This window comes from Babylonia areolata, chromosome 5 (genome assembly GCF_041734735.1).
Source record: "Babylonia areolata isolate BAREFJ2019XMU chromosome 5, ASM4173473v1, whole genome shotgun sequence".
Classification (NCBI taxonomy): Eukaryota; Metazoa; Mollusca; class Gastropoda; order Neogastropoda; family Buccinidae; genus Babylonia; species Babylonia areolata.
This window is the reverse complement of record NC_134880.1, coordinates 31,384,664-31,403,810: the sequence shown is the minus strand read 5'-3', so window position 1 is coordinate 31,403,810 and position 19,147 is coordinate 31,384,664. Positions and strand designations below refer to the sequence as shown.

Sequence of the window (19,147 nt, the reverse complement as noted above, 5' to 3'; positions counted from 1 at the left end):
TACTCAAAGCTCCAACAGACACTAGAATTCTGGCACATAAAACTTCCCTCATACAAAGCAAAAGTGATGCATATCTTCACTTTGTTAGGAAGGCACAAAATTATTGTGTGCATGAACAAGAGGCAAAGCCTTCAAGACTCACTTGTGCTTCGCGCTTAACCCAGTAAAGGAATCACAAGGAGAAAAAAAAGAGATTAAAAAAAAATCATCAAAAAATGTTCTGTGCATGTAGTAAGCATGATATAATTATAAAACAAGCTTGCGAGAAAGAAAAAAGGCTTGTGAGCGGGATCGAACCATGCATGTTTAGTTTGGTCATTTGGTTAAGTCTTTTATCATATAAATAAGATAATACAATATTATCATAATATGAGTGAGAGTTTCCAATGACCTTGACAATGATACTATATACTTTAGTACTATCTTAATACTACTTAGGATGCAGAACATGGCAAATTTATTTTTGGTAAAGATAACACAATGCACAATCACACATGTTGCACATTTGTTAGATCTCATCAGATAAGCAACTAAGATCATTTTCCTGGAATTTACAACCATCATAAATATAACCTGGTATTTTTGTTTTCATTCGTTGATATTTATTATTAAAAAAAAGAAACACCACAACAAGCAAAAACAAACCATAGTCTCATTTTTCAACACAGAAGGTATTTTTATGAAGGAGAACATTAGAACCAAACCCAGTCATATTACAGCTTTTAAAAAGCTTGCGTTTAAAAAAACAACAACTTTTTTTTTGGATAAACCAGCTAAAACATAAACAAACTGGCTGAGCAAAATTCATGACAGCAACAGGGAAAGAAAAATGAAGAAGGATATATAAAAAAGAACACACACAAAACAAAAACAACTGATGGATTTCTGATCAACAGTTATATTTTTCAGATTTTTTTTCCTCTTTATTCACTTAAACAATTCTCCTTTTTGGGGCTGATCTTGAGATAAATGATCTTTTTCAATGTATTTCAGAATTCTACCCCATCAGTACAAGCAGTTATAATACCAGTGGTCTAGAATAGTTCACTGTCAACAGGCTCATGACACTCTCTCTATTGCACTGCACACCATGCATTCTCCACGCCTCTTATCCCTGACCAGAACAACAAAACTTGACACACAAAAAAGAAATAGATGTTATTTCCCATTCGTGTGGAGAGAAACAGCATCTAAATAGACTTGCGCAAAACATTATCATCCAACATAACGGTTCAGGTGTGTGGAGGAGGATGCAGCTGAGAGACATTCTACAGAAAGAAAATTACAAAATTCTTGTCACTCCTCATCACCTCATCATCATTTTTCTCATGTTGACATAAAACGACAGGATATTAGATTGAGATTTTTTTACCAGGCGATGTTGGCCAAAGACAATGTAAAGTCAAAATCACTGTTCATTGTCAATAGCTTTTACGTTTTGATGACAAAAATGTTCATGGACATGTATCATTCCTGATCTAATGATTTCTTTTCTTTGCAAAAGAAGTGACTGTGCATATTTTACAAAAATCTTGTCAGTCTGCCAAATCAGTTTCCTTATCAAATTATATATCTTTCAGTTTAATGATTATACTATCAATAGTAATAGCTACAATAGTAGTAGCACCTCATAATGTTCCAAACTATGTGTTTGTACAAGTGCAACAGCTCCCTAAGGAAGGCTGGTGAACACCCATATCTTGGTAATAAAGATAATACCCAAACTGGAGACATACCACTGCAGTGTAAACTTTCTCGTCATGGTTGTAGGAAATGAATCACAAATTGCACTTTTATAGACATACACAATGTGTTGAAAGTATATTCTCTGATTTTTTTTCTTTTTCAAGTCAGACTTAACCAGCGTTTAAGGGCCCAAAACAGTTCTGAATTTTGCAGAATCATGCAAAATTGCTTTGAAATGCGAAATTAAATGTTATCAAATACAATAACAATGCATGATACAGCACACACTCATTCTGATTCAGTCATATTTAGCAAAAAAAACCCAACAAACAAACAACACACAAACAAACCAAAACACACTCCACCTGATCAAATTTCAGCTGCTGCCATGATATCTCATTCAAACAACCAGCCATTTTGAGAGGATTGTGATAGAGAGGTAGGTCAATACAAAACAAGGCCAGCAATATTGCCTGTTTACTATCACAAAATGTCAAAATAATGTGCTGCAGCTTGATGCACTATATTCATTTTTATTTCATTACCAATTAGTCATATCATTACATCATTTGCTAAATCTATTGCTATTGTATAATCTGAAGTCAGCTGCACTGTTGTGAGTGTGTTTGAATATATTTATGTGTGTATGTAGAAAGGGGATGGGGCCTGAGTATGTACATGTGTGGGTTGGGGGCAACTATGAGACTACAAACTGGTGATGTGCATAACGTGTGTGTGTGTGTGTGTGTTGTGTGTGTGTGTGTGTGTGTGTGTGTGTGTGTGTGTGTGTGTGCGTGCGCGCGCGTGTGTGTGTAAGCACAAGTTACTGTATGGAGCCCATTTTCGTTCTTATTACATTTTAATCCATTCCATGCCTACAATGTGTCAGTTGACAACAAAAAAATGTTTGCAATGCCATAAAGCTGCCTACTGACAGTATGTATCTATTCAGATTTCCCCTCATTTGAGTTTAGTTCAATGAGCATGAAGACTGAAATGTTTGCTTGGTGTGTCTGTAGTGTATTGAGCACAGACTGAAAAGACAGCTTGATAGTATAAAAATACCATTAAAATGAGCACATATCAGGAGGAAGGCCCCTTTCTTCTCGATAATGATTTGCTGATTGATCCACATGAAGGGAACATGGTAAGGGAGACTACCTCATATGTGAAAAAGGTGTATGAAACTTTGACAAGCAGACAACTTGTATAACATTGCGACTGTGTAAAAGATTATAGACTGGGATGATGATAGTGATACATCTCTCTTGTTTGATGATTTGTTAGAACATGAAGCTAAAGACAATGACAGTGACAAAACTGACAACAGAAGTACTATGTGAGTGACTGGCAGTGAGTGGGGCAGAGTGGGGCAGAGTCCATATGCTTTGTGCAGTATGGGAGAGGAGTGGTAGAGGTCATATGCAAGTCGTGGAAGTGCGACTCTCTCTGAATACTGCCGTGGAATGACAACAGCCTATTATTCCTGATTTTACTTGAAACTTGTGGTTTAAAGTGTAAAGAACAGGAAACCTGTTTTTATTTATTCATGCTTTTTGTCACTGATCAGGTTATTGATTTGTTTACAGATAAGTCAAACAGGCATGTATAGCAGATACTTTAGTCATGCCAGTTGCAACCTAGAATGAATGAGTGTTATGAAAGAGCTTCCCACCTATAGGGAGAAGTTGTTTGGTGTCACAAGGCTTGACTGCTCTGTTCATTTTTATGACTAACCTTTTATGTTGACTGAACCCAGGTTTGTCACTGTCAGGACAGTTATTGACTTACCTGTCTGCTTGAGCTGTGAATGTTATCATGAACTTAGAACCAGTTTTATTTTCATTATGTATACAAACAGACAAGCACATACTTTTCCAGCTATAACTGTTTGCTTTCGTTTTGGATATTAATCTGCAGTGGTCAAACTAGACTATCTTTGTGCATAAAAATTGCCCAAATAGTTCTCTGCAATCAAATTAATTTGAACGTAAGTCCAGGTTCAGAATTCTTATTTATTTTCCTCCACAAAATATATATATTTTCTTTTCTATATCTATTTCATACTTTTATGTGCTGGATTTTTGTTGTTGTTGTTGTTGTTGTTCTTCAAAAATCCTTGGCAAGGGAGAGCACTTTTACAAAAGTCACTGGCACTGAATGGTTAAATCACTTGATTTCTATGTATGCTTTTTAATATGTTTTGTATTTATGTTTGTTAATTTAGTGGTATTTACTTCATATTATTATTGTTTACTGTTTACTGATTTATTTAATTTCATTTTGTTCACAGTTTTCAACACACACACACATGCATGTGCACACACACATCCAAATGAAGTGTACGAGTGAAAGCACTCTCTATCCCTCTCTCACTGTATGTCTCCCTCTGTCTCTCTTCATACACACACACACATGTCAAAGTCTTAACTAAGTGTATAAATCTTAACTCTCTTTTCTGTGTCACAGGAAGGAATGAGGCTGAAAAAAGCTTGTGTGATGTGAGACACAATGGCAGTGAATACAAAGCTCAGAAAAGTGCAGCTCTGACAGTGTTTTTTTTTTTTTTTTTCAGACAAAGTGTGAGTCTGCTCATATCACTTCAAAAAACTGACTTAGTTTGCATTTGGTACCAAATCATTTCCTACAAGGGTGCTCTGAAACACTTAAAGTGTTTTTGAACCAGAAAACTATGTTTTGGGGACCTTGAACGCTGATCTGCATTTATATTTGTCATTATTCTTCATGCACAACTGCTTACAAGCAGAAATATATTCTGAGAACAAGCTTGTAAAACATAATAATTAGTTCTTAAACATAAGTTTCTACTAAAAGCTCAGAAAATCAGATGGATTTTACACAAGAAAGCACCATGGGGCAGGAAATGCCTACAAATGCATCACTGATGAATAAAGCAAAGTGCAGTCAAGCAGAATCATTCCACAGAAGCGTGCATGCATGTCCATAAGCAAGATGCTGGTGGTGGTGGCATGCACAGTGCATGTGTAAAGCAGGCCATTCACAACACACGCACTGAAGGGACAAAGTGGTCAGGGCCAGACTAGGAGGCAAGGAAGAGGAAAAAAGCATGCCAGGGTTACAGGGGAACAGTGTGATGCTGAGTTGGCAGTGGGGAAGGAGGGTGTTGGCAGACTGTTACAGGTCAGGTGGGGCTCCCTACCTCCAAGCTGTGCTTCATGATGCTGCCCAGCATCACACCACTGGACAGGGAGGAAGTGGATGATGATCGCGCCAAACCTTTCTTGTCCTGGGACTCTTTATCAGGCTCTCTTGTACCTCGAGATGAGAATTCCTTTGCCTTGCTGACAGAGGCTATAGTCTTACTGGCCAGTTGTTCCAGCTTTTCATAAGACAAAGTCCTCTCTCCTGCTGTCTCATCCAGCAAAAGGCTCCATGAATCCGTTGAACTCAATGAAGAACCAAAACTGGGATCACTGGATAAAGATACAATCAACTGAGCCAGCTTCTCCTTTTCGCTCTGTTCCTTAGGAAGAACAGACTCCAAAGAGTCAGATGAATCCTTTGTGAAGGGACTGGCTGCACTGTCACTGCCTGAAAACTTGGAGATGAATGGTTGAATAGACTTTTGCACTTCAGTTTGAGCACCCTCATTTTCTGTATGTAGCCTCATTGCCTTTTTATCTGTGGTGGAGAAAGAGGCAAGAAAATCTTTTACTGATGAGGACTTTGCTGGAACAGAAGTGTTTAAAGTTGTGGAGGTCTCCTGGTCATGGGTGGATTCAGACACCACTCCTGATTTCCACTCAGGCTGCTGACTAGGAGGATGAAGTTTCAGTTTAGAATAGGCACTTTCACTCTTCACTTTTGTCACAGGTTGGTCTTTTGCACCTGACTGCTTACATAAAGGTTGAACAGAAGTTTGGGACTTACTGTAAGAGAGTGGTTTCTGCGCTGTACCAGTGCCTTCAGACAACACAGCACGATGCTGGGAAGAATCACCACTCAGAAGATCATCAAATGACTTGAGCAGGTTACTCTGATCAATTGATGGTGGAGACGTGTAAGACCCACTGTGGTCTATCTTGTCACTTGTCTCCTGTTTTTTGACGACATACTTTACATCTGTAGAAGCATTCTGTGAGGACCCTGTTTTAGTGGCAATGACCATCACTCCACTATCTGACAACAGTTTGCTGGGTTTGCCTGTTAATTCTTTTCTAGACATGAATAGATTTCGTGATTCCCTTGGTGATGATTTTACTTTGGTGGTAATCTTGGAGGCAGGTGCTGGAACCTTGGGAGTGATTGGCAACTGCGATTTCTGTTTGACATAGTCTGGCTTTAGAACTGCACTGTTGGATGCTTTCCTTTCTGGTGTTTTCTGGGTCAGAGCTGAGGAGGCACCTTGGCCTGCATTAGAAAGCTTGATCTGAGGAAGTTTTCTTGCCTTGGTCTTTGATGCTGGCTGTGGTTTAGCAAAGGAAAGTTTAGGTTTTGCTTCTCCCACTGGATGAGGCATGATTTGTGGGAAATCCAAATTGTCTCTGCACTCTCTGTTTCCACAGGATAATTCTGTTTTGTCTGACACTAATTTCTTCTGATCATCAGACACTCTGGCAGCAAGACAGATGTTAAATTCTGATCCTTCTGTGTCACCTGATTCCTGACTCACATTACAAAGCACAGCTTTAGACATGTTTTTACTCGATGATGCAGAATGTGCAGAACTTCTGTTATTCTCTCTGTCAACACTGGAACCTGTCTTCTTTGGGTGGTTAAATAATGTAAATGGTTTAGGTAGAGTACCTGGTTGGTGGGGGGTAGAAGTTCTGGGATAACCTTGAGGGCTGATTAAATTTGCAGATGTGTCTGTTGCAGAATCTTCCTCAGAACTGGATGATGGTGCTGTCAATACAAACAGTGGTAGCTGAGCAGATGATGCACTTGATGCTGCTAATGGCAAGTTCCTCCAGTCTGGCTTTGTGACAGCCACAGAAATGTCTATCTTTCCTGCTGTGGTTATGTTCTCCATGCCTGCTTCTGCTGCATGATCAGCTTCCTACATGAACAGTAACATTGGAGTAACAACTCAACAACCATTTTGTTTGTTATACTCAGCTCATGATATTCAATCCACATGTCACAATATTCTTCAAGCCATTTCATTTTATAGTTTATGTGACGTATATACAGAATCTTTACTACAGACCTTGACCTTTGGCTGAGTTCCCATAAAAGATAACAATTGAGATCTGGTTTGCTCTGACTGATTTTATCAATATCTTCAAACAGTTTCAGTTTCTAAAGGAGGCTTCACTGTATATATGTTGCATCACATCTGTCAGGCAGATGACTGACCAGCAGCATAACCCAGCTTGCTAGTCAGGCCTTGAGTGCGTGCATTTATATTTGTGTATCTATCACTGATAATTTCTGTACGAGAATTTTGCCAGAGGGCAACACTTATGTTGTCATGGGTTCTTTTTCAGTGCCCCAGGTGTGTGCTGCAGACGGGACCTCACTTAATTGAAAAACTGAAAAATTAAATCTGAATGACTAGATGCTCAGTTTGATTTTTCAGTCAAACCTGGGAGAAAGGGTGAGACTGGAATTCAAACTCAGATCCCCAATATCTGTGAGCTTCAAATGGGACAATGATATCTTAAACAGCCCAAACTGAAAAAAAAAAAAAAAAAAAAAAGTGACATGAATGTGGAAATATTTTTGGCTTTTTAATTTTTTGTTCCATTCCCACAAGTGCATTGTCACTGGAACAAGAACGTGTGGAAAGAACCAATTTTTTTAAAACATCACGTTGACAAAGTATTTCAAGAGAACATGAATTTGTTGAAATTTACCATAGACATACCTACATACACACAGACAACCAAAACACATGGTTATTACATGACTCACATTGTGTGTGAACAATGATGCTGTCAAACTTTGGCAAAGGGAAAGAACAAAGCCTTCTCTTGACAATGAAACTGAAACAAAAATGAAGGAAAAAAATAAGCAGTTTGAAGTCATAGCTCAAGAGGCTAAAAATGTTAAGTGGAAAGAAGTGTACATGGGAAAATGCGGCTGCTCTCGCACTGGAGGTATATAAAGGATTTCAAAGAAAATAAGAAACATTAGCAGCAGCAATTGCGCTTGAAGATGCTTACAATTAAGTCCAGTTTGTGCACCTCATGGAGCTGCTACTGAGGTATGGAGTAAGTTTGACACTGACAAGATGGACAGCAGCAGTGCTTCAGAAAAGAACTGTTGTCCTACGCTTCAGAGATTGGATGTCTGCACCTTCTAAACTTTCCAAGGGACTGCCACAAGGATCTCCGCTCTCTCTTGTCCTCTAAAATATCCACACAAAAGGCCTTGCACGCTTAAACAACAACGGTGAGCAGTTTGGGGGCTTACTCTTGTGGATGATGTCCTGGTCTTCAAAACTTATAGATAATCAAGAAAGAACTACAGCTGTCGCCCAGTGGTGCAAGGACACAGGATCTTCCATCAATCCAGCAGAAGCCCAGATGTTGCTGTGTACTCTCAACAACAAAACTGTGAATAAATCACCACCAGCTGTCTCATTCGATGGAATTAAGATAAAGAAAACTGACTGCCTATGCTACCAAGGAATACAGTTCAACAGGATGTTGACCTTCAGAAAATACACTGAAAACATTGTCCTAAAATGCAAAACGGGTCTTTCAGTCTCATTGAACAACACCAACCAGGACTAACAACACTGTCTCAAAGCAGCCCCCTAAAATTAGAAAGAGTTCAAAATGAAGCTATGAGGCTGATCCTTGGAACAACAAAAGACACCCCTATGGAGACCATGTGATACTTGCTTGACCTTCCTTCAATGCAGGCCAAAAACAAGTTGGAACAGGCTAAGGCCTACTTCACAGCATTAGAAAACACTCAAAACCCACTGCATGATGCATTTAAGGAACCAAAAGGCAGCTGTCTAGGACATGGAAGATCATGGATGGGACAAGCAGAAGACACAATTCAGCTTGTATGCCAACTACAAGACCTGAAAGAAACAAACCCTGAAAAACTCCAGCATTTTTTCAAGACAATCATTTCACCCACTCTAGTAAGACATTGTCTGGAATGGTTAGTGGGCAAAACTGATGCAGAAGTGAAGCTAAAACAAAACAGTAAAGAAGAAGACATCATCATATACACAGATGGCTCAGTCACCAAAGACCAATCCAGTTGGGGATACACTAGGGGAAAAAACAATTTGGCAAGAGAATGCTGCATACAAAGTTACAACCTCCAGCCTGACTATGGATGCTGAAGCTGTGACACATGCTCTCCAGTGGCTGTCATCTATTCATACGCCTGGAAGTCAACATGCCATGATTCTGAGTGAATCAATGAACCTCATACAGAAAAATTGAAAGTGGAATGGGGAACCCAGAGAAGCATAAGGCAATGCACAACTTTCGAATTCAAAAGCTTATATGGTCATTCTGCCACGGACATGCAGGTGTAAAGGGAAATGAGTGAGCTGACAGGCTTGCTAGTAATACAACAACAATGAGTGGTCTACATCTAGGAAAATCGGAAATCCTAAGAAAAATAAAAAGGTACCTCAATAACCATATACAAGGCCATCATACCACTGATCGCCTCACAGAAAGAAAGATATAGAGAGGGAGTGGCCATAAGTCTAGCATGAAAAGTAGAGCATGATCCTTTGCAAATCAAACAAATACTGGCATCATTTCCAAACAACATTAAGTAATTTTCTTCAAAACAGAACAGTCTCTCTGGGCTTTCTCAAATGCAGTATACTGAGCAACATGCTAGATGCCACATGGCATCAGAGATCTCTTCCCATCCCTCTTGCGGCAAATTGGTGGCAATATGTGTGTGTGTGTGTGTGTGTGTGTGTGTGTGAGGAGAGCTCTGTGCGTGTGTAAGTGTATGTGTGTGTATTTGTGCATGTGTGTGTGTGTGTGTGTGTGTGTGTGTGTGTGTGTTCACAGTGTGTGTTCACAGTGTGGGAGCTGTGATATGTAAAATTATGTGTGCATGTGTATGTGTGTGTATGTCTGTGAGTGTGTGTGTCTGTATTGTGGGAGCTATGCAATATATGAATGTGTGTGTATTTATATAATACCAATAAAAATCTAATTTATAAAGCGCCTTCCCATGTAAAACATGCTCAATTGCCCTGTACACTGTAAATACCAATGTTTAAAACATGCATTTATAAACACTAAAATGAAAAAAAGAAAAACTTACATGCATAGCCCTTTACAGTCAGCCAACCAACCACTCAAGCACAAATGCATGCATACACACACACACACACAAACACAGCCACACACACAATCATCACACTCATCATACATATCACATGAAAAAGCCTAAATAATGCAATATCATATAACAACAACTTAGAACTCAACGTATCAAAAGCCAAAGAATTAATTTTAGATTTCAGGAAGACAAGATCTGACCCCTTACCACTTGTCATTAAAGACAAGCAAGTAGAGATCATCAGCGACTTTAAATTTCTTGGACTGATCATTTCCAACAATTTGAAATAGGAGAAAAATACGGAAAAAAAATTGTTAAGAAAGCACAACAGTGTCTGTGCTTTCTTCGGCGCCTCAAAAAGTTCTGAATTAAGAAAGAAATCATGGTTGATTTCTACTGAGCAGTCATTGAAAGTGTGCTAACCTTCGCTATTACTGTTTGGTACGAAACATTTCCAAGGCAGAAGTTGCAGCCCTTAACAGAATCGTAAAAACTGCCACCAAGATTACTGGGGCTGATCTACCTTCTCTAGAAGACATATATTATAAGCAGCTACTCAAAAAAAGCAAAATCAATCAGCCAGGACAAATCACATCCAGCTTTTGGGATTTTCGAGATGCTCACCTGTGGTCGACAGTACAAAAGTATAAGGACGAAAACCAATCACTTCACCAATAGCTTTTTCCCCAAAGCAGTCAATGCCCTGTCTCTCGAACAAATCCAGTATGATAAATAGAATTGTGCAATCAACAACCATCTACCCGAAGATCTAGTCATCAGCCCCATCCACATGTAATATGCAGCTTTTGTTCAAACATGTGTGTGTGTGTGTGTGTGTAGTGCGTGCATGTGTGTGTGTGTGTGTGTGTGTGCGCGCGTAGTGCATGCATGTGAGTATGCACAAGTTTTTATATTGATATGCACTTGTATGTATCCTAATTTCTACTGTATCTGTGTTTGTGTATGGTTTTCTAATTATGTTTCAATCTTGTTATATAACATCCCCCAATATTCCTTGTGACCCCGGTACACTTGGTAATAAAGTCATATTCTATTCTATTCAATACTTAAAAACCCTATCACAATACTTAAAGCTATTCCCAGTATCACAATAAACAAAAACCCTATCACAATAACTGAAAATTCACTTCAAACTCTTAGCACCAGCCACACACACCATAATACAATAAAAATCTACATTTTAAAATGCAAAATTTAAAAGCAGTCACACTCTCTCACCTCCCTGCAACACATCACCATACACAAACAGGCACTCATTTGTATGCATCATGCTTGGTGAAGTAGAAATAGGTGCATGTTTTGATTTTTTTTTAAAGTTGAAAAACACTGAGTTTTCCTGAGGGACAGAGGCAGGGAGTTCCAGATTGGGGGGGGGGGCGGGGGAGGGGGGGGGGGCAGAGGTAGAGAAAGATGTCTTGTCAAAGGCCTCAAGGGATAACTGAGGAACTGTCAGCAGAGAGGTGTCAACTGAGCGCAGTGACCTTGAAGGATGGCATAGATGGAGAAGATCTGAAAGATACAGTGGCATATTATTGTGATAGAGACAATGAAAGCAGAGATAAGCTACTTTGTATTGAATTTTTGCTTTAACACGAAGCCAGTGAAGTGTTCTGAGTAGTGATGTTGCACTTTTGTGCCTGGGTTTTTGGAGTATGAGTCAGGCTGCATGATTCTGAACGTGTTGAAGTTTATTAAGTTTGTTATCAGGGAGACCAGCGAGAAGAGAGTTGCAATAGTGTGATCCTGATGGTATGAAGGAAACATCAAGTTTGTTGGCAGTAGCAGTGGTAAGGAAAGAACGAATTTTGCCTAACCTATGTAGCTGACAGAACAGAGTGCAGCAGGTGTTTGACATGTGCATCCATAGACAGTGTTTCACTGATGTAGATGCCAAGGTTTCTCACAGACTGACAGAACGGTATGTCACAGCCAGAGATGGACATAGAAGTAGAGTTGACCCGATTTATCTTTGCTTTGGTGCCAGTGACAATTAGCTCTGATTTTTCCCCTTTCATCTTCAACGTATTCTCACTCATCCACTCGGCCACACCCTCAATGCAATTTTTCAAACTACGGGCAAGAGTTGAAAAATCTGGGGAACAGCAGAGTTGTAGAGCTGGGAATCATCTGCAAAGAAATGGTATGAGTGACCTGGCCGATGAATGACAGTGCTGAGAGGCTGTGTGTATATAGTAAATAAAACTGGACCCAAGACTGAACCTTGTGGCACCCCATACTTTAACACAGACTGGATCCATGACCAACAAGGACAAGTATGACATGAGCCAATCCAGGACTGTTCCAGAACAGCCAAAGTGGTACGCAACAGTGTAATAAGGATGCCATGGTCTTGGTGTCAAACACTGCTGACAGGTCAAGTAGTGACAAAATCAACACACAACCAGTATCAGAGGCCTGAAGAAAGTCATTAACCACTCGTAGCAAGGTGATTTCGGTTCTATGGTGCTTACACCAAGCTGACAGAAATGGTTCTAGAAGGTTATGTGATTCCAAATATTGTAGCAACTCTTTCAACACAATACGCACGACAAAAAAAAGTAGATTAGAAAGTGGAAGGTAGTGCTTCTAACAGTTGGGATCAAGGTTGGACTTTAAAAAATGTATATTTGTGTGTGTGTGCACGTGCGCGCATGCTGTGGAAGCTGCGACACATAGGAATGTGTGTGCATGTGCGTGTGTGTGTGAGGGGGGTTAACGTGAGAGATGGGGAATGTGTGTGTGTGTGTGAAGGCTCATGTGCTTTTATATGTAGTGCTGGCCCTATGTACATTCGTTTGTGCTTCCATATATGTTTGACTGGATATTTCTAGCATATCTGTTGTGCACGTTTGTGCGTGTGTGTGTGTGTGTGTGTGTTTGTGTTTATTTACATTTTATTTGCTTGTTAATTTGGTTATGATTATTGTGTTTTTCATCTAACATTTCATTTCTTTATCATTATTGGTTGTTTTCTTTTTAACAATTCATTTCTTTATCTATTTGTTTACTTATTTATATTTTATCTAATTTTTAGACCTAATTACTTATTTATTCCAATTTACTTATTCATTAATTTGATGACTTATCTATTCATTTGTTTATATATCTTTTTCCCCGTCAAGGCCTGACTAAGTGTGTTGGGTTAAGCTGCTGGTCAGGCATCTGCTTAGCAGATGTGGTGTAGCATATATGGATTTGTCCAAATGCTGTGACACCTCCTTGGGTAATTGAACTGAACTGTGTGTAAACATGCAAATAAACCAAACAGGAAAGAAGGAAAATAAAATCTGTCAAAAACTGAGATGGTAAACTGAGCTCTAGTGTGTAGCACACAACATAATGTTAAAAGAAGCCATGCCAATAATAGAAAGATGGAAGAAAAGGGTGGTCCTGGATAACGGGCAACTGCTCTCCATAAGAGAAAAGCTTGAATCTGACACATAAAAATCTGTTTTAACAATATAAAATAATTCAATGCGATACTGTATGACAGCAAAAGAAGCAGCTTGGAATTGTTGCTATTATTTTTCTTTAAAAAAAACAAACAGGGATAGTGGACATAAATTCTTTTTCTATGGCTGAGACTCATGAATTCATAAAGCCTAAGGTGAATATAGCCACATGGACAAAAATGATTATTATGGTTATGATGAAAACTAAGATCAGATTCTTTTCAAACGAACTGAACATTGTATGGTAGCCAGGTGGTGTGAAGAATCATCACATGTTGCAGCTTTGTTCACAATATGGAATCATCATGACCATTCTAATTTTGTCAAACATTCAATGTTGCCTGAAAAACACAATGTTAGAAGCTAACAGATGAGTCATGAACCCAAACCCAGCTTTTTGATGATAAAGATTGGTATATGACATCTTACAGAGTTTCAACTGTCCCTTAAAAAACTCTTAAGAGCCTTTCAAAGTTGTTTTTATTTTTCTGAATTATATATTAGAACAATGACAGTGAACTATCATTTACAAGCTTGGATGTAAATGAAAACATGCATAAAAATCGCCATTTCTGCCCTTAACTCATTCAACCCTGCACCCACCTGAGAGGTGTGTGCCGCTGATCGCCATTCTCTGCCTAAGCCTTAATTCTTTCAATAATTCATGGGAAAGTGAAGGAGATGAAATTAGCAACCAGTGTAGACAAAGTGGCAGACAATTCAATCAAGAAGACAGCCCACAACCTTTAACATCACAGAAGCTGACATTTTACTATTTCTGTTTGTGATTTAAAGTTACAAGTATACTATTAATTCCTTTGTCTTGAGACTTCAGCAATTTGTTTCAAAATTACATTTCAGTCATAATGTGAAGTTCGGTAGCTACTGGTTGACTGGTTGCTATAAAATTGTGCCTGAAGTGAAGCACCCCTTCCCACTGATGTAACAAGGCCAAAACATGCCAGGCTGGGAAGGCTGCACAGGCAGAAAACCTTAAAGTGCTGAAAGGGTAAATTACCTAAATCAAAGAACTAGTACAAGTGCCAACAGAAACAAGTTTACCATCACAGCCAGTTTTGTAACAAGTTTTGTCTTTGATGCCTTACCTATTTTGCCTTGACCAAATATTTCTGGTGTTCCTAATAATTCATTTTAACTAAATTAAATGCTACTTCCCTCGCACAGTGATGAGTTCATATAACATGCTGTCTGAAGAGAAACTGTTCAGATGGATGAAACTGGATTTTGTTTTCAACAGATCATCATCACTTATCATTAGCAACACAAGAATTCCATGCAGTTAGCAGCTGTGGAGGTTAGTTGTAAATTCATAGATATGGACTTATTTACTCTTTTACCACAAATAACACTCTGTAATGAACCTGAAATAATGATCAAAAAATTTATTTGTGATTACATAAACAATACCAGTGCTGAACTTAAATGTGGGTTTGAACAGCATCAGAGGCAAACATTATTGTAGGGCTGGGTTTTTTTTGCCTGTGATCAGCTTCCACACATAACTGAGTCCTATGGGCAGAATGTCAAGATGGGACCACAGTCAAGTGCCATTCACCTTACAGATGTGTCTTTGGGAGTGTTAGTCAAATTTCCTGACCAACACTGCAGACCTGTGTGTTTATCACTCTGGTTGACGCTGGGATAGATTATGAAAGGAAGGGTAACAGCCTTGTCATGTTGTCCAAAATGTAATGGATAGCCATGGTAGCATTGTCATTTATCATCAAATAGAACAAGACGCAAAGCTTTCATGACTCAAAAATTATTTGTGCGTCAATTGATGTTTCATAATTTATCATAATACAGATAGAGCAGTGTTTCAAACTTTCCCTGTCTTCCTAATGAATTTCCAGCTTTGATAAATCATAATAGAATCACCAAACTCATTTCCAGTGTAATACACATGACATTCACTATGGACAAGTTCAGTTCTTTTATCAAAATTTTGACTGGCAGATCAGATGGCTTCTTCCAAATAATATATAGATGTAATACAGATCTACATAAAAGTTTCAAGCTTCAACAGTTTTCTTCACGCCTTTCCACCTTCGATAAGTTGTAACAAATGCTCCACACAAAAAATGATTACTTTCTTTCTTATTAACGATGGAATTACTACAATTAGATAAATTGAATTATGAGATTGTGTAAACTGCATAGGTTAATCCAGTTTCCATGCTCACAGTCAAACAACAAATTTGAGCAGATCTTTTGTAATGTTGTGCTGGTTTGTGCTAGACAGTCTTAGCCACATCTAATTCACTAATATCAAAACAAAGGTGTACAATAGTATAACAACAACAACAACAATAATAATACGTATCTATATAGTGCTGAATCTTGTGCAGAGACAAATCAAAGCACTTTCACACCAGTCATTCACATGCATGCATAACTCTAAACTTGAGAAACTGAAGACAAACAAGAGGCAGGGGAGAGAGGCTAACTTGTGGAGAGGTGGGTTTTAAGGTCAGACCTGAAAGAGCTGAGTGTGGAGACCTAACAAAGCCAAAGAGGAAGTTCAATCCAAAAGCAAGGTCCAGAGACAGAGAAGTGAAGGGCGGCCAACAGTGGAGTATTTGAATTTGGGTGTGCATAAACAGAGTGGATCCGAAGCCGATCGCAGAGAGCAAGACGGGGTGTAGAGGTGAAGACAGCTACAGAGATAAGAAGGGGCAGATTTGTGAATACATTTATAACATACAGTGCTGATTTTGTAGTTTATTCCGTGTGAGACAGGAAGCCAATGGAGATGTTGCAAAAGAGGAGTGATGTGCTGAGATCTTTTCTTTCTGAGGACAAATGCAGCAGAGTTTTGTATGTGCTGAAGGGACTGAATGGATGAATCAAGCAAACCAGACAATAGAGAGTTACAGCAGTCAAGGCGAGAGAGAATGAGAGAAATGACAAGTCTAGATGTTGCGTTGGTGGACAGATATTTCTGAAAGGAATTAATGTGCCACAATTGACAATAGCAGGATTGACAGGTCTGACTGATAAATGTATATGTCTTTTTCGTGACTTAACCATTTGGATACTTCATAACAAAAGTAATGACAATAAAAATAAAGAAGAAGTGCTTTTCTATAATGTTGTCAACTCACAGAGAGGCTCTAGGCACTTCACAAATTAAATATAACAATAAAGAAACAACAATTCTCAAGAAAATTCAAATAACAAAACAATCACTCATGGCGCTTCAGAAATGACATGTTACAAAAGAGAAGCAACAATCACGAGAAAAATAATCAACCACTAAGAAACAGTCACCATCATAAACAGCACACACACACACACACACACACAAACACATGCATGCACATACACACACACACAGGACCTCCACCAACACATACACACATAACACTGGAAAAAGTAGAGCATCACTCATATAACAGCAAATTAGACCCAAATGAGACTGAACTGTTACTGAAATGCAAGACAAAAATGACAAGTTTTCAGCTGGGACTTGAAAGAGTCCATGGAAGGGGCCTTTCGCAGGTCAGCAGGCAGTGAGTTCCAGACAGTTGGGGCTGAGAAACTAAATGATCGGTGATCGAAGGTTTTCAGGTAAGTGTCTGGCACCCGAAGTAATCTTTCAGTGGAAAATCAAAGCGACCAGGAAGACTGAAAAGTTGTGAGTCAAGAGGAGAGATTCTGTGGGAGCGTATCATCAAAAAAACCGGTATGCGAGCATGGCAATTTTGAACTGAGTGCAGAATTTAACTGGAAGTCAATGCAGCTCTTTCAGCAAAGGTGTCACATGCTCAGGCTTAGAGTTCCGCGCAACAACTTTAGCTGCACTGTTCTGAACTTTCTGAAAATGACTGATCTGCTCAGCTGGAAGACCCACTAGTACAGAATTACAGTAATCCTGATGTGAGGTAACAGCGGAGGAGACAAGTCTAACCTTGGCAGTCTTTGAAAAATATGAATGAATGCTGGCAATTTTCCAAATCTTGAGAAAGGCTGCTTGGCAGATGGAGCTAATATGTTGCTGCATGGATAATGTTTGGTCTAGATTTACAATGAGGTACTTGATAAAAGGTTTGAAGATGACTCTATCACCCCAACTGTTAGCAAACTCACTGTCCACTTTACAAAAGTGTGATGCTGAACCCACTGGTATGATCTCAGTCTTGTCTGTGTTGAGTTTCAGTTTGTTACTGCTTATCAGGCCGGCATGTGATCAATACAATTTTGAATATCAAATAAAGCAGTACAAATTCTATGGGACGTAAACTTCTGGACAAAAGGAAGTGGGTGGGGAGAAGACATATCACCACTGACAATGACAGACCATCCACAGCCAGTCAGGTACGACCTGAACCAGTCAAGGGCAGTACTATCAACTCCAAAGGACACTCGGAGTCTCTCTAACAGGATGACATGATCCAGAGTATCAAAAGCCGCATTCTGGTTAAGCAGAGCAAGTACTGAAACAAGTCTGTCATCATCAGCAGCTAACATATGTAAAATAATTCCCACAGTGACCAACTTTTCAGGCAAAAAGGCTGACCAAAAGTGCTTTTCAGAAGCATGTTCATTTATTTAATTTTGTACCCTCTTTAAAATATCTGTAAGCAATAAACACATCCATGATGTTGTTAGTGTCGCTCTGTCTGTTCTGTCTACAATTTCAATTTCTTTCTTTTTTTAATTGCAGACAAGAAAAACAATTTCCTGCTGTCTTACATCAGCAGCAATGAAATGGAAACGACTCAAGAATATCTTGCAGATCTGGAGGCTAAACAAAATAAACCAAAAGTTAAATAAAATAAAAAGTTAATGACCCAGAAATACTGCCTGATCCCAAGACTTACAACTTATGGTTGGTATTAGCGGACAAAAGTTTTCTTTATGTTCAATAAAAATTTGGTATTGAAAGACAAAACATTTCCAGAGAAAACTGTTACGTTAACCATGGCCACATGCATACATACAGACAAAAAAACAACAACTGGGTTCATGCACTACTTTTATGGAGATGGGACTGCACAAACAACAACAGCAAACAAACAAACAAAAAGCCAAAACAAACTTGGAAAATAACTGACACAAAACTTACTTCTAATGTAAAAATAAAAAGACAACAACACCAACTAAAACAATCAAATAATAACTGATGATAGAAGATAATATTTTGTGAATTATTGGTGAGAACAGTAATAAAAGCCCTGGCTTTAATGCATCATGTAATGTACTGTTCACATGTTCTGGGCCTGCATACAGAGTGTTGTTTGCAATGCAAATCAAAGCTTACACCCTCACACAAACACACATACTCACACATAACACACAGAGAAAGCAAAAGATCATTGTAGAAAATGCATCAGTAAAATCAATAAAGAAATTTTCAACAAATTCCACCAAGACATCAAGAAAAATTGATGTCCCAGCCTCAAGAACTAGAGACAGAAAGGGAGGGGGTAGAGCGAGAGAGAGAGAGAGAGAGAGAGAGAGAGAGAGAGGATCTGATGACAACAGAGGGAAACCTTTTCCTCCATGTGGCTGCACAGAGCACAGAAACAAAGCAAAAGGCTACTCAATGTTTGTGGTGTTAACTCCTGAATGTTAAGCCAAACTTTCTTGCAGAAAGAAGCTAAACAGAAACACTCTGATTGAACCACAAAGCATTTTCCATGACAACCTGTGTTAAAGTCAGTCGACCCAGAAATCCTCCCCCAAGCTTGATGGGAATCATG

The 19,147-nt window shown here is 38.9% G+C and overlaps 1 protein-coding gene across 7 annotated transcripts in view; it reads right to left on the bottom strand.

Annotated features, from left to right (window-relative positions):
* Nucleotides 1-19,147, bottom strand: part of LOC143282022 (uncharacterized) — a 231,484-nt gene that overhangs the window by 32,521 nt on the left and 179,816 nt on the right. For 6 of the 7 annotated variants that reach the window (XM_076587446.1, XM_076587445.1, XM_076587443.1 and 3 more), the window contains one exon: nt 4,868-6,727. The exons of the other annotated variant lie outside the window; for it this stretch is intronic. In XM_076587446.1, the coding sequence (XP_076443561.1) occupies nt 4,868-6,727 (1,860 nt within the window). The remainder of the gene's footprint in view (nt 1-4,867; nt 6,728-19,147) is intronic. 7 annotated transcript variants of the gene reach the window in all.